The 12913-nt window shown below is 33.5% G+C and overlaps 1 protein-coding gene and 1 long non-coding RNA gene across 10 annotated transcripts; one reads left to right on the top strand and one right to left on the bottom strand.

Moving 5' to 3' along the window:
• The first annotated feature begins 235 nt into the window (after nucleotides 1-235).
• Nucleotides 236-2836, top strand: LOC133294084 (uncharacterized). The gene is made up of 3 exons (XR_009749142.1): nucleotides 236-504; nucleotides 1421-1509; nucleotides 2389-2836. It is a non-coding gene; the product is annotated as an uncharacterized LOC133294084 (long non-coding RNA).
• Nucleotides 2837-3706: 870 nt separating this feature from the next.
• LOC133294081 ((R,S)-reticuline 7-O-methyltransferase-like) lies at nucleotides 3707-12539 on the bottom strand. 9 transcript variants are annotated; one of them, XM_061492738.1, is made up of 7 exons: nucleotides 12385-12530; nucleotides 12084-12141; nucleotides 11945-12011; nucleotides 10927-11048; nucleotides 10069-10416; nucleotides 4384-5148; nucleotides 3707-4290 (listed from the first exon to the last, which is right to left on the bottom strand). In XM_061492738.1, exons 5-7 carry the CDS (start codon nucleotides 10111-10113, stop codon nucleotides 3991-3993), a joined length of 1110 nt encoding a protein of 369 aa, XP_061348722.1. In that variant the 5' UTR covers nucleotides 10114-10416; nucleotides 10927-11048; nucleotides 11945-12011; nucleotides 12084-12141; nucleotides 12385-12530; the 3' UTR covers nucleotides 3707-3990. The 9 variants fall into 9 exon arrangements, with proteins under 9 accessions (XP_061348722.1, XP_061348726.1, XP_061348721.1 ...); XM_061492742.1 differs by having other exon boundaries at nucleotides 10069-10116; XM_061492737.1 differs by having other exon boundaries at nucleotides 10927-11042.
• Nucleotides 12540-12913: the final 374 nt, after the last annotated feature.

Raw genomic sequence — 12913 nt, 5'->3', positions numbered from 1 at the left:
TGGTGAAAAAGGAGTTAAAATGACAATTAAGAAGTAAAAATACGGGTAAATAAAATTACCCGAAAGTAAAAAGTAAAATTATAAATATTACCATAAAAATATTCTAGACTAATGTGCAAAGTTTCATAGTGAATGGAGGTGCATAGATAGATAAGATTTTACCCAATTAAACTAATTTAAATACTTAAGTGTATAAACCACTACCTCATTTCATTTTCTTCTCGTACGCGTCTCGTTCTTCTTCTTCTTCTCTGTGCGACGATCGTAGCCATTGAAGGAGGACTTTAATTCCAACTTATTCATTTCTTGATGAAATCAAGTGAGGTAAAAAGCAAAGTTGCTTAGAATTGGGAGACAAACACAACCCATAATCCATAATCTATCAAAAAGCCTTATATTGAGAGAAAAATGGAAGGAAAAGTGGCGCCCCTTTGTTGATTGAAGGTTCAAGAAGGCGTTTTGATCTCATTTGAGGTTGGAAATCCACTTATTGGGTGATTCTAGGTAAGTCTATGTTAAGAAATCCTAGTTTTCTTTAAGTTTTGAGAAAGATTGATTTAGGTTTTCATTTTAAAAATTTGGTTTGATTGAGCATGTTAGAGCTTGATTCAGGTTTAGCTCATGTTGAGAAAAGTGTTTAGATGAGAATTTTAACGGTGAAAAAGTATTTGAAAAATTAAGATACCGTATTTTTGAATAATGTCGTATAGGTGAATAGTGACGTATACATGAATAGTACTGTAGAGATGAACACTACCGTATATATATGAATTAATGAATCTTGGATTAGAAGTGTGTGATAAGCTTGAATTTGATGGACTAAAGCATTGGAATCATGATGTTGGCATGATTTCCTTTATGTGCCTCTTAGCCATTTTCAAAGGAAGTATGTGTTATGAGTTACTGTTTTACAAAGCGAGCATACTTTTATGCGTGGAATAATATTCTAAGGTGTATGGCCCTTCGCTTTGGTGAAATAAAAATGAAAATAACGTAACTCCTTTATATGGCCTTAAAATGAGTTTTGGCCATTTTCAAAGGAGGTATATGTTCGGAGATATTGTTTCGCAAAGTGAGAACACTTATATGCGTAAAATAATTTATATAGGTGGCTAAGCTTGGGTTTAGGCAGTAGACAAAGAGAAATCTTATAGCTCCTTTGTAATGGGCATTATGCCTTAAATTGGGAAAAATAGGTTTTAGGTGCTAAGAGGAGTAATGAGTGTTCTAAAGGCCTTTTGGGACTATCCTAAGACTAAGTGAATATGTGGAATTTTGTAGGGATTTGTTGAACAAAGAACCACCCACTCATGACTTAATATGATTAAGTAAAAAGAAAATAAACAATAAAGTGTGTGTCTTGTATATTTACAGGGCATTATATCATTTTATTGAGTTTTGTGTTGAATTCCTTCTCTAGGTGTGCCTAGGGACTGTGAACGTTTGGATTCTCGTGGAGCAAGATAAGTAGCTTGTTCTTCAAGCAAGCAAATTGTAAAGCTCCAAGTGGTAAGCTCTATGTTTACGGGGTTCGCTCCTACTTTGTGTTCCGCCATAGTGTACGGACTGTGGTCAGGTTGTATGATATGTATGAGATATATGATATAGATGCATTCATATAGAACTATATGATGGTGTGATGTGATATGTTTTGATGTGTTTATTTTGATATGCTTTGATGTGTTTACTTTGATATGTTTTGATGAGTTTACTTTGATAGGTTTTGATGTGATTTTTGTATTGGTTCTATATACACTAATGTCCGCTTGGAGTCCTCCCTTAGGACTGACTGTATATATATCTGTTATATGTTGAGTTCCGCTTGGGGTCCTCCCTTGGGATTGACTGTGCACACCTCTGTTATGTGATGATCTCTGGCCATTGATCCTATGTGCACTGAGGTCTGCTTGGGGTCATCCCTCGGGACTGATGGTGTACACCTCTGATATGTTCTGGTTCTGCTTGGGGTCTTCCCTTGGGAACACGTATGTTGATTTCCACTTGGGGTCATCCCTTGGGAATAACTGCGTACGTCTCTGATAAGATATGTGTATATGTTTTGTTTAGTTATGATATTTAATTATATGACATGTTTTATGTGATATGTATGATGATTTTGTAAATGATATTTGTTACGTACGTTGATTTCCGCTTGGGGTTATCCCTTGGGAATGATTGCGTACGTCTCTGATATAACACGTTTTGTTCTGATGTGAGTATTGTGATGCTTTTTGTAAATGATATTTGTTACGTGCTTTGATTTTCGCTTGGGGTCATCCCTTGGGAATGACTGCGTATATCTTTGATAAGATATGTATATATGCTTTGTTTAGTTATGATAATTGCTTATATGATGTTTTGTATATTATGTATCTTACTGTCATGCAGGAAGTGAGCCCAGGGTATGGAGAGATTTCCATAAACCTAGAGTTTACTAGAGATTCGTCTCTAACCCCGTTTGGGGATATGATTTCAGGAACACAGTTAATTGAAGAGCCCTCACGGGACAAGGACATTAACCGTGGCTAGAGGTACTAGTATGAGGATGTGGAGTTATGGGTGACCGGAGGCGACTATTTATTTTAGACGTATTTTTGGAGAATATGTATTGTTGTATAGTGTTCTATTCATTTTGTGATCATGATGTTTGATCCATTATACAGTATATGGTCCGTATATGTTTTGTACATGTGTTCATATTTGATGCATGTACATTTGTGTATTCAGATATATGAATGTGCTGAAATATGTATGCTGTTAGACATAGTGGCACATAGCCAGTTATGCATGCACACATGAATGGGTATTAGATATGTTGTTGGACCATATATGATTATATGATATGTCTATCAGGATACCTTGATAGTGGGATTCGCAAATCCCCGTTTGTCCGATTTACAGACGTTACTCTGTCCGATTTTCGTCTTCGTCGAATAAGAATTAAACTAGGAGAAGTGTGCAATGTGATATGTCATGTGAAAAAGGATTAAGAAAAAGAAAAAATTAGCTTGTACTTTCGTAAGTTTAAGTCTTCCGCTGTTTCTGTTTGTATCATATGTATGTTAATGGAACCGGCTCGAAACGGGGATGTTACATGACACCAGTGAACCTGGCACTTTACAAGAAAGTAGGAGTTATAAGGTTGGAAGTGTCGTGAAATTCAATTAAAGATAAGAGTCATAAGAAAGGGAAAAGTGTATATCATTTTAAAGGATATAAATTTATGTCATTTTAAGTGAGAGAAAGAGATAGATAAAGGAGGAGAGAGAGTGGACAAAAAATATAAAGATGTGAGTCACATCTCTTTGTGAAAGAGTAAAAGGATATAAGTTGTGTCGTTTAAAATGACAAACACTTTTTCCTATAAGAAAATGAATTAATTATAGAAAATATGGTGAGAGTTAAAAAAAGCCAAATTAATGACAAATAGTTTAGTTAATTATTGGAAACTTAATTATATTAAGCGAGGTATCGTGACAACAACACAAGCGAGTGGTGCTAGTCCACCAGCCTCGCAAAAAGGTGAGTGTTGTAAGAACATCAAATCAATTAACGATGAGAATTATTAAAAGGAGAATGAATTATGAGTTTAAGGGGAGAGTTTTATAAAAAGGTGAATTAATTAAGTGAGAGTATGAGACTAATTAAAAAAAAAAAGGTGAGATTTTTCTGAACTTTATGCAAAGGACTATTGAGTAAATAAAGAGAGACAAAAGAAAGGAATGCAAGGTCACACACCCATTCTAATTCATTAACAGCAATCGATTCTTCACACACATATACACACACACACACCACTTCGCTCTGTGACTTGATGGAAACTAGCCCATAAATCCTAGCTATAGGGGGTGGGTAACATCTTTATTCAAATAATGACACCAAAGTGGGTACTGCCAGGGCTATATATAACGCCCTGGAAAGCCACAGAACACAAATTGAAGAAGCATATTGCTGTTAATAATAACAGAAAACACTATCATAGTGAATACTTCAGATTGGAAATGCCTCAATGATTGATGGCAAAGCATTGATCTTGATGATGTTATAACGAGGGAATCCAGTTTCTTTAAATAACCATTTCCAATTCTCCTCAGTCCTTTCTTTCCCACCAGCATTATGTGCAAGAAGCATCATGTCAAATGCAATCCCAATGTCAGTAAATAGTTCATTCCCTTCAGGCTGCAACACATGATCCACAATTATCACCTTCCCAGTCTTCTCTGGTATTGCCTTCCTACAATTCTTCAAAATCTTGATGCAGTGTTCATCACTCCAGTCATGCAGAATCCACTGCATTAACCCATCAAAAAAAAAATTGAAACATTAAATATAAGCCCAATATTATAAACATATCAAACATAATATTCATGTGTTTATACTAACCTTCATGTAAATAGCATCAGCATTAGGAATAGACACAAACATGTCTCCTCCAACATGGGTGATTCCATCAAAATTAGGTGCTGTGGCAACCACATGAGGCAAATCAAAGTTAATGGCTTTAATATGAGGGTAGGCTCTGACAATCTCAGAGAGTGACCCTCCAATACCACCTCCTACATCAACCAAAGATTGAATCCGGTTGAACCCATCTTTGTATCCTGAAATAACAGCCCTGGACACAACCCTGGCCGTGCACACCATACCTTCATTGAACAAACTATTGTATTCAGGGTCCAAACCTGTCATTTCAAATTGCTCATGGCCATGGCACCTAAAGAAAGCAGTGCCATTTTGTGTGCCTTCTCTGATAATATCACTAATATAGTGAGTTGGGTTCAAATGCAAAGGGTGATTCTCTAGCAGAAGCATAGGGGCCAAGGTCATTTTTGTGTCACGTAGGATCCATTTTGAAGCACGAGTTAAGCCATATAGGGTCTCTCCACTCTCTGATTGCTCTGCACTGAAGATCTTTCTACGAACCATCACTCTCATGACTCTCTGAAGCAGAGAGATATCTGGGGTAGGTGCATCTTCAATGTTCTCAACAATTTTGGACAAGGATAGTGGTTTACCATAACGGTCTAGTATGTCAGCTATGCGTAGCTGCACAACACATTTCAGTGCCACAGAGTCAGTGAAGCATGTCATGTACTTCCATATTTCTACTTGCCCAAGCAATGAGTCTTCCTCCTCCTTGTTCAGACCCTGAGTATAAAAGTAATAATGGAATGGAATGTGAACATATTAATCAACATATATAGAATTTGTAAATGCAGGTACTTGATGAATTATTTACTTGGCCAAGACATGAACCAATAATTAAGCAATATAAAGTTTAGGCATGGTACATAAATCTGGACATGTTAACCTTTTTAAATGAGACTAAAGTTGAACTTATTATGTTCCCAACCTCTATAAAATCGTTCATAGCAGAAAGGCTTCAATCAAATTATGTGAGAGACCCAAAATGAACAAAATGTATGTGTGTATAATACTTACTGAGAATTAATGGACTCGCTCGCATACTTCTTTTTGCAAATTTTGTGAGAACAACAACTCTATGCTTTACCATTTTTAGAGATTTTTTAACTACACCTTGTTGATATCACAATTATTGAGGGAAGAATAAGCTAGCAATCCGTGAAGTGATAGGAACTAAACTAATAATTCATTAACAATAATTATTTTTGAATTAGTTTTAATTACTCCACGTTGCTAATACCACAATTATTGAGATGAAGAATGTGACAGAAATTTGTAGCTATAGGGACCAAACGAACAATTCATTCAAAATAATATTTTTATACTTCTAAAAAAAACATATAATATTTATTAAGTAACTATCAAACTCGTGTAATAGCCAGAGACAAAAACAGGAATAGTTTTGGGGAATGTTATATTTATAAATTTTTTGTTTACAAACTACACTAAGTATGACCGGTCATACTTCAATCAAAAGTGTATGACCGGTCATACTTAGTGTAATGTGTAAAAAAAGTTTGTAAACTCATCATTTCCCGTACTTTTGATACTAAGAAGACATAAAGCTAGTACTTTGTAAAATTTTAAATCATTCATAAAAAATACCAGGTCCAGACCCCAAATCGAATGCATAAATTGCTGCTGAAGGAAATACGGTCACCATAAGTATGATATATTTTAGCTTAAATTATAAGACTTATTATTTGGAGATTTTCAATTAAATTCTTATAATGGAAAAGCTAATTGAATTCTTCTTGTAATTCGAAAACTATTATATTATGATGAAAATTGAACCAATTCAACCCAAAAGCTTAAGTTATTGGGTGAGGCTAAAAGATCGAACCCGGTACACTGAGGCTTTGATACCATGTAAAGAACCAATTCAACCCAAAAGCTTAAGCTATTGGGTGAGGCTATATTAATGGTTTTATATATCTCAACAATGAGCTTCCAATGATTCCCCTTGGGTCAGGGGTTCAAACCCTGTTAGAAGCAAATTATTGGAAAATCTTTGAGGGCCAGAGGACGTGTCTCTGTCCTCGAAGGGGAGATTAGTCACATCCTTCCTTCGGTAACGAAGCTCAATGCACTCGTTGTTCCAATGAGGGGTAGCATTTGGGCCGTACTCCGAGGACAAAGTGATCCGAGGAGGTTGAATGGGGATACACTCCAAGTTATACCAAAAAAAAAATTGATAAGTAATTTAATATATGTTAACATTAACATACAAAATTAAAAAAAATCTCTTACTTCAAAAGAACATAAGAATTAAGAAAGAGAACGTACATAATAGACACACCTTTTTACAAATTCAGATTAAATTTAATGATTTCCGAATTAATAAAACCCATTTATGAATTTTTTAAAATGTAAATAAAAATATGGACTGTGGGGAACAGACGAATGAAAATTAAAATGCAAAGAAAAAAAATGAAGTAATAAGATTGCAGCACAATTTCCAATTAGAAAATTAACTATAGTCTGACATAAATAGCTAGTATACCAATAATTAAAAAAAATTCAATATAAATTAAATTGGTCTTACCTACGAATGTAAATAAACTAGGCTAGACTAAACTTTGGCTTAAATAAGCCAAACTTTGTAAAAATCTTCAAATCTGGCCTAGTTTGTCAACATGTGTAGACCTAAATTACAAGTCTGACATAACTAATATTTAAAAAATAAAAGCTTGGGCCTAAACTTGTTAGCCTGTTTAAGCTTATTAAACATTTAATAATTAAAAAATAACTAAAATAATCTTACTTTATTATTCAAAATAATTAAAATAATAATTTTATTTATTTTATTTAAAAATTAAAATAAATAATATGATCCTGTAAGTTTATAGGTCCGACATGTATAAAAAAACTCATGACCTGCTTTCTACATAAGTTTTTTTAAAAGCCTACACCTATTTTATTTGACTATTTATAATAGGTTAAACCTGATTTTATATAGGCTAGATCGTAGATCCCTGAAGACCGGTCTGATCCATTTATACCCTAGTCTTACCAAACATATAATAGCCAAAAATAAAAACACTAGTAGTCTGTCTACAAAAAAAAAACACTTGTAGACTTCAAGAAAACAAACTGTAAACTTCAATATTAATTGTGTGACGATGCATGCCTCTATATAGTGGTATCTAGGTTTCATTATTACATCACACCTAAACGAAAACATTGTATGCGTATGCAATCTTTTCTTTTACTCCAAAATCCTGACTGTAACTTACCATGATTGTGCGAATTGTGAAAGCATACATTTAAGCTGGATGTTTGTGAACCAAATAAGTACTTATTAAGCTATTTCCGGTGTAGTACTACAAAACAAGCTGTTCGATCCAATTCCACTCTCCAAGTAACATAATACATAGTTGTAATTGTGGACAAATGGTGAAGCTGGGGTTTTTTGATGATACCCATCAAATTAACCTCCAATTTCGCTTTGTTTTGAAAAAAGAGTAAAGCACATACATAAAGCATTAACATGATAACATCCATGAGAATGGAAGAAAACTTTAAACGATTACTATTCATACATATAGAGAAAAATATAGTACATTCTTGCACTTTTTATATAAGAATATATTGGAAATGTTCAAACATATTGTTCAACATGATACATGTATATTAGATATTAAGTATAATAGTTTGGTGGTATAAAAATCAAAAGAAAACATTTGAATATAGTAACTAGGTGTACATCTCCCCAAAACACGTCTTGAGAATATTTCAAATTTTTAAACTAGAAAGCAAATACATAATAAAAATTTATTACCCATTGCTATTACTTTTTGTTGTTGGTAGAGTTTTTAAATTTCATTACCACTGTTTTATATCTCTTTAAGGAATAAGAAACGAATAAATTATCTTTTGGTTTCATTTATTTAAATTATATTTTTTATCCTTGATACTAGTCATTTTACAGGAGTTCTTTAAAAGAAAAAAACATTATTTTACTTTTTATGGGTTGAAATAAGCACTAATTGACTAAAGATGTCTAATTTGTTCAAGAATAAAACCCAATATGTATATATTCAAGGGAAAAATATTTATGCAAATAAGTTATCTGCATTTATTTTCAAAACAACGTTGTTTTGATATTGAAATCTTAAAAAATTATAAATATAAAGATTATCATAACCTGAAATAAATTAAAATTACAAAAATACTATGATTTCTGCTCCAAAACGACGTCAGATAACTTATATGCAATAACTACAAAAAAAAAAAAAAAAAAAAACCCTGTATTCAATCATACAAACTCGAATTCGAGCTGCGATCCAGCTTAATTAACCCCGTACAAAAGTAAGTAAATTTTCAACAAGATAGATGTATCACATAGACAAAGTTAATCAACCAGTAAAACTAACAATACGTTAAAAGAATAAGTTAATCTAAACAACACTAATTAACATTTCATTGACAAATCTATTACCGTTGTCACTTACATTAAGGCATAAATAATACAGTTAAATACATAAACCTCCAAAATTAACGCTGAACACACTAATTATTCCCTTGCATGGAGCCCTCTCTATTCATTGCAAAAAATTCCATTTCGAGAAGAGGTTCTCAAACTCCTTATTCTCTCTCGCATGCTAACTAGCAAGAGAAGTACTGAGCCCGAACTTTAAGCAAACTAGGAACGCAGGCTAGTATTCGTCCAGTGGCCACAAAACCAAACTGGAATAGAGAGTAACGAAACCTCATATATTCAAACTTAAGCTCAATTAAAAAAGTTGATACCATGACAAGAAATTAGTCAATTTAAAAATCAATTAAAATGTAAAGAGTTTAAGACAATTTTCTAGGAGAAGGTTATATTTACAAACTTTTTGTTTACAAATTCTTACAAATTACATTATATGACTGGTCATACTTAGTATAATTTGTAAAAAAAGTTTATAAACAGATTTTTTCCCATTTTTTTATGTAACAATGCTTGATCGATGTTGTCACAAATTTTTACACTTCACATTCCTTAGCTTTCACCTATCCTAAACTTTTACCTATCCTTCCCAAAAATAATTTACTGTGTATGTAATTAAAGATAGAAACCTTTTAAAATGTGGGTCAGTATATCAAGACCAATTTTAGAACCAACTACACTAATTTTTTTATTATATATCAATATATAAGGTTGCCTACCATTGACCTTTGACCCTTCATGTACCTAGGCAGAGGAAGAGCTTTATGAACCATTCTAAACGTCTTTTTATATATCGATTCATGAAAGTGTTTTTGGCTCAGAGTCATAGGCACCCGCCATATCAAATTCTGTATCTTTTCCTATAAAATGTACGATGCATTTTGGTACATTAATAAACCTCAAATACTAATAACTGCTGATCGTTTGGTTCTTTTTTACAAAGAGTTTATTAAACAATGTCAATACAAATTTTTGTAGCTATATAGTGTGAGTCCACTCGCAATGTCTCTACATGGGGTAATAAATATATAGTTTCAGACATATAAATCAAATAATAAAATAAAGTTTACAGAATTTGAAGAAGAAAAAAGAAGGATCGATTCTCTGTAAAAAATAAATAAATTGTAAAAGCAGGATATAGTTCAAGTCCCATTAGTAAGATCATTATGTGAATATTAGCCAAACAGTGTGCTCTATTTTCTACGCACCTTGAAGCCCGAAGGAGGGGAATGCTTGGAAAGAACAGTCTCCATATTCTGTAGAATTTTATAAAGGGAATCAAATTTGCAGAATCCTTTCTTTTACTTACTGCAAAGCTTTCAGTGGTTGTTGGGATGGCTTGCAAATGAACGGTTAATAAAGAAGATAAAGTAGCACAAAGTGTGTGGTTGATTGCTGCTGCTGAACATACGAACTGATAAGGTCGGCATGCAGTGTGTGGTTGAGATTCACATTTTGAATCTTTGATGATTGTACAGTTTCATTATTGAGCAGATATTAGTGTGACAGATGAGTGTGTGGTGCAGATCATAACAACACTAAAGTATCTGTTGGTACTGCAAAAAAGAGACATATTTATTTATTATGTAGTACAGCTTTCATGAATTTGGGCAAGCATTCATCTGATCTGCCATGATTTTATTGAACTCTGTATCGTTTTATATCATAAAGTTCTAAAACTAACATCATTATTGATAGATTATAATTGATTAATTGTCCATCAGTCTTTAATAAACAACAAAGCCAATCTCATTGCACGGTACTAAAAACAAACCTTGTGGGTACATCTCCAACTCTATACCATCTGAATATCGACACGTTAAAGCAAATCTTAATAATTGTGATGAAAATTGGTGATGAATCATTCTTTATGCGAATCTACTGGTCCATACCTATGCTCAGTGCTATACAACGTGGCTCAAGGATGAATATGACTTCACATGTCACCAAGTATTTTTTATTAAACGACAGCGTATGCTGTATGCGCATGTTTGTAAAGTTACTCTATGAGATGTAACATTGTGTAGATGTAGCTAAAATCCATAGCATAAATTCTCATTGTGTACCTGAAATCAATTGGGAGATTTGTCCACTCCAGTCCAGTCCTTCTCGGCCCGGCCCATTTCCTCGGTTGATACAAAATCCATTAAGAGCAACATTTTCTGAATGGCACAATAAGAGCCTGTTACTAAAAAGGCGTTACTCGTTAGGATCTGCATCTGTATATATCATAAATATGTTGTGTACCAATATGTGAAGAGCGGATGAGGAATTAGTGTTTGAATGGAACAGAAATAAGGATGATTTTGCAGCAAGTACAATAGTATCTTGAAAAACTTTATAAATCTTTGCGAAAGAAAATATTATTAAGGACAAAATCTATCATGGTTTGTATTAAAAAAAAAAAAAAAAAAAAAATCCATCATGGTTTAACCAACATGAAAGAAGAAAGTGGTTTTTTTTTTTTTTTTTGGTATGTAATATGAAGGTATCCCTACTCAACTTTCTCCGGCAAACTTGCCTACGACCCTAAAGCTAGCTCCTCGTAGATGATGCATTGGAAGAAAGTGGTTTTAATATAGCCTTGGTGAATCTTACAACGTATTTTTAAGTTTCTCACTAGGAGTGAAGAGTTCAAAGACTATAGTTTACAAAGATAAAATAAAGCGAATAGTTCATCCACGGTCTTGCATCTAAGGGTATTTTTTGGAAAAGGGGTTTTAATTTTTAAGGGATAATTAAAAAAAAATATGATAATTCATAATTTTATTCCTTTTCCTTCCAAAACTCTCATACCCAAACACACCGTAAGGGTCCATAATAAGTGAAAGGCGTTCTATACCCAGACACCCAGAGAACAATGTCATGACAACACCCATCATTCATCAACATATTGTTACATAAACACTACACTTAATATCATATACAATAAAAAGTGACAAGGGAAGAAAACAAAGTATGTGCTCATGAAGAAAGCTTTCAGTAGAGAAAGTAAACAACAGATCATGAATCACAAGAAGAATCATTGATAGATTTATGTTCCCTTCCAGAGGAGTGATATTAAGCAAACTTGATCTTGTTTACCTTCGTTAATTGACCAGCTAAAGATTCCTCCCCTTCTTCAGGACTTAACCAAGAATAGCATTAGCCACTGCCATCAAACATAGAGAAATCATATTAAAAGATTGATAGATAAACAAAAACTTGCATAAAAAAGTCCTACCCCAATATGATGCTAGAAAGTGCCCTGTTAGCCTACTCTATGATCAGGTCTATCAAATCTGGAATATAGAACACAAAAGATAGTATGAATTATATGGATCATCAAAGATAAGGCCCTAAGATTTCTACAACTGCAATAATGCAAAAAAAAAAACAAAAAACAAAAAAAAAAAGAATTTAATCAAGTGGTGTATCTGAAGTGCAAGAAAAGAATAACAAGCTCAAGGAGTAGACAGTGCCATTCCTCCTAGCTATGAATTTTCATACCCACTAACTCCACTCTTTGAGAGACAAGTACATACCTATAATGCACGAAATGGCACAAATAAGTGTCAATCTTTTCAACCCACATAGAATTGAATTAAGTGCCAACCAGAAGTTAAACCAAACCCATCACGTTGTTTGAGAATGCGCAGTTAGTTCAATACAGCTGTAACGTAATGTACATGCATATAATATGAAACTTATCATACTAGGATCCACGCCAGCATGCGTTGTAAAATTGGACGTGTCCAGTCCAGGGTGTACGGAGAGGATAAGATATCTTTGAAGCGCGAATCTTCCCGAGACAAGTTGGTCAAGTTGTACATACATCACGCTCAATCATCAGCTTCACATTCACGCATTACCTGAGCCACAAGGTTTATGGTCAATGGTCAGGCTCAGAGGCCCATACAATGTTACTAATCTTTAAATTTCAAAGACCTAAGTACATAGCCCACTTGCGAGGCTTCAAGGGTAAAGTGGACTATCCAAATGTGAAGGACTACTCAGGAAGTTCAATTCATGATTGTTTGACAAGGGATAGATATACCGCTTATAACTATGATT

The sequence above is a fragment of the Gastrolobium bilobum genome, unplaced genomic scaffold (assembly GCF_033153095.1).
Source record: "Gastrolobium bilobum isolate Gb01-03AN ecotype WA unplaced genomic scaffold, APGP_CSIRO_Gbil_v1 utg24819, whole genome shotgun sequence".
Classification (NCBI taxonomy): domain Eukaryota; kingdom Viridiplantae; phylum Streptophyta; class Magnoliopsida; order Fabales; family Fabaceae; genus Gastrolobium; species Gastrolobium bilobum.
The sequence above is the reverse complement of the archived record's forward strand: the minus strand, read 5'-3'. Positions and strand labels throughout refer to the sequence as shown.